The sequence below is a fragment of the Rhinopithecus bieti genome, unplaced genomic scaffold (genome assembly GCF_001698545.2).
Source record: "Rhinopithecus bieti isolate Rb0 unplaced genomic scaffold, ASM169854v2 scaffold_42084, whole genome shotgun sequence".
NCBI classification, from domain to species: Eukaryota; Metazoa; Chordata; class Mammalia; order Primates; family Cercopithecidae; genus Rhinopithecus; species Rhinopithecus bieti.
In genome coordinates this window covers 2,491,289-2,494,055 of record NW_016818934.1, presented here as the reverse complement: position 1 = coordinate 2,494,055, position 2,767 = coordinate 2,491,289, and the positions used below count along the sequence as shown (strand labels likewise).

General features: G+C 43.3%; 1 protein-coding gene across 1 annotated transcript in view; it reads left to right on the top strand.

Moving 5' to 3' along the window:
- Positions 1-2,163, top strand: part of ATP5F1A (ATP synthase F1 subunit alpha) — a 12,876-nt gene extending 10,713 nt beyond the window's left edge. Inside the window, exons 11-12 of the mRNA XM_017857794.1 lie at positions 1,659-1,809; positions 1,947-2,163. Coding sequence (XP_017713283.1) covers positions 1,659-1,809; positions 1,947-2,028 — 233 coding nt within the window. The 3' untranslated portion in view covers positions 2,029-2,163. The remainder of the gene's footprint in view (positions 1-1,658; positions 1,810-1,946) is intronic.
- The last annotated feature ends 604 nt before the right edge of the window (positions 2,164-2,767 follow it).

Sequence of the window (2,767 nt, the reverse complement as noted above, 5' to 3'; positions counted from 1 at the left end):
TTAATATATTTTTTTTTTTTGTTTTTTTTTTTTTTTTTTTTTTTTTTTTTTTTTTTTTGAGGCGAAGTTTCATTCTTGTGGCCCAGGCTGGTGCGACCTTGGCTCACTGCAACCTCCACCTCCCGGATTCACGCGATTCTCCTGCCTCAGCCTCCCAAGCAGGTTGGATTACAGGCATGAGCCACCACGCCTGGCTTATTTTTGTATTTTTAGTAGAGACGGGGTTTTGCCATGTTGGCCAGGCTGGTCTTGAATTCCTGACCTCAAGCAATCTACCCTGTCTCAGCCTACCAAAGTGCTGGGATTACAGGCGTGAGCCACCGTGCGCGGCCCTGTATTTTTTTTTTTTTTTTTTTTGAGACGGAGTCTCGCTGTGTCGCCCAGGCTGGAGTACAGTGGCACGGTCTCTGCTCACTGCAAACTCCGCCTCCCGGGTTCATGCCATTCTCCTGCCTCAGCCTCCCAAGTAGCTGGGACTACAGGTGTCCACCACTATGCCCTGCTGATTTTTTGTATTTTTAGTAGAGATGGGGTTTCACCGTGTTAGCCAGGATGGTCTCAATCTCCTGACCTTGTGATCCGTCCGCTTCGGCCTCCCAAAGTGCTGGGATTACAGGCATGAGCCACCGCGCCCAGCCTTGTTTGTTAAACAGAGACAGTGTCTTGCTGTGTCACCCAGGGTTGAGTGCATTGGTGCCATCATAGCTTATTGCAGCCTTGAACTCCTGGGCTCATGCAGTCCTGCAGCCTTAGCTTCCTGAGTAGCCAGGACTACGGGCATGCACTACCATGTCTGGCTAATTTTTTTTATATTTTGTAGAGACAAGGTCTCACTATGTTGCCTAGGCTGGTCTTGAACTCCTGACCTCATGCCATCTTCCCACCTCCCAGAGTACTGGTATTACAGGCGTGAGCCACCATTCCCAGCCCCAAACTACCTCCCTCCCTCCCTCCCTCCCTCCCTCTCTCTCTCCCTCCCTCCCTTCCTTGCTTCCTTTCTTTCTTTTATGCAGGGTCTCCCTTTGTCACCCAGGCTGGAGTATGTTTTTAGTAGAAATGGTAAAACCTCTACTGTTTTGGCCAGGCTGGTGTCGAACCCCTGACCTTAAGTGATCCACCCACCTCAGATTCCCAAAGTGCTGTGATTACAAGTGTGAGTTACCGCAGCAGGCCCAAACTACATTTCTTATTGTCATTTGAGTGTAAATGATAGGGGCTTCACAACCAGGAAAACTGAAGTATATTTAATGTCTGCCTTTCAGGAATTAAGACCTATTAGATTCCCCTCCCCCACTTGGCTATATGAATGTGTAATTTGGCAGATTTAAAAGAAAGTTAATATGTTTTTATTTTGTCAAGTGATTTCAGCAAAATATTTATACCCAAAACAGTATTAATACTGTCAGATTATAAACAGTGCTTATGGACTATACTGAAAGATTATACTTCAAGCCTTGAAAATATAAGAAATAACTATTTTCTGTTGGGGGAGGGAGGAAGGATTATTAAGTGGAGCTCTAGGTCACTGAGATTGTGAAGAATAGATAATTTCCAAGGACATGTTAGGAATTGGAGAAAAAGTAAGTTTTCCTGACTTTGGTAACATGGCATTCATTTCTTTGAGCAACTCACTTGGCATTCTTTTTGTATCTTTCCAGCTCCCATGGCTATTGAAGAACAAGTGGCTGTTATCTATGCGGGTGTAAGGGGCTATCTTGATAAACTGGAGCCCAGCAAGATTACAAAGTTTGAGAATGCTTTCTTGTCTCATGTTGTCAGTCAGCACCAAGCCCTGTTGGGCACTATCAGGTATGAATGCTATTGGCCTGTTTTTGTAAAGTTATGTTTAAGATATAAAGTTAAAATTATTTTCAAATCTGTAGTTAGGCTAGTCATTAAAATTTTGTCCAGGTCAGAACTTATGACCTGCTTTTATTTCCAAATAGGGCTGATGGAAAGATCTCAGAAGAATCGGATGCAAAGCTGAAAGAGATTGTAACAAAGTTCTTGGCTGGATTTGAAGCTTAAACTCCTGTGGATTCACATCAAATACCAGTTTAATTTTGTCATTGTTCTAGTAAATTAGTTCCATTTGTAAAAGGGTTACTCTCATACTCCTTATGTACAGAAATCACATGAAAAATAAAGGTTCCATAATGTGTAGTTGTTTTCTGTCATTTGTTATTCTTTAAAACCAAGATCAAATTGAGAAATTGGTAAACATGCTTCTTGATATATTTTACTTGAATATTGGTACAGTCAACTGGGCTAGATAATTCAAGGCTGAGCTCTTTAAGTTTCTTTTTTCTTTTTTCTTTTTTTTTTTTTGAAACAGAGTCTCTGTCACCGAGGCTGGAGTACAGTGGCACCCTGTCGGCCCACTGCAACCTCCATCTCCTGGGTTCAAGCAGTTCTCCTGCCTCAGCCTCCCAAGTAGCTGGGATTACAGGTGCCCGCCACCATGCCTGGCTAGTTTTTTAATATTTTTAGTAGAGATGGGGTTTCACCATGTTGGCCAGGCTGATCTCGAACTCCTGACCTCAGGTGATCCACCTGCCTTGCCCTCCCAAAGTGCTGGGATTACAAGTGTGAGCCACCGCACCTGGCTGCTCTTTGTAAGTTTCTAGAATGCTTTGTGTTTAAGAAAAATTCTTAAACTTTATGTATGTGGCAGGCTGACAATACCAAAGAGCATAGCTGGCTTCTCTGCCCAGAGGATGTACCTGCATAAAGAGGTACTGTAGGCAGGAAAATAATACGACAGTTA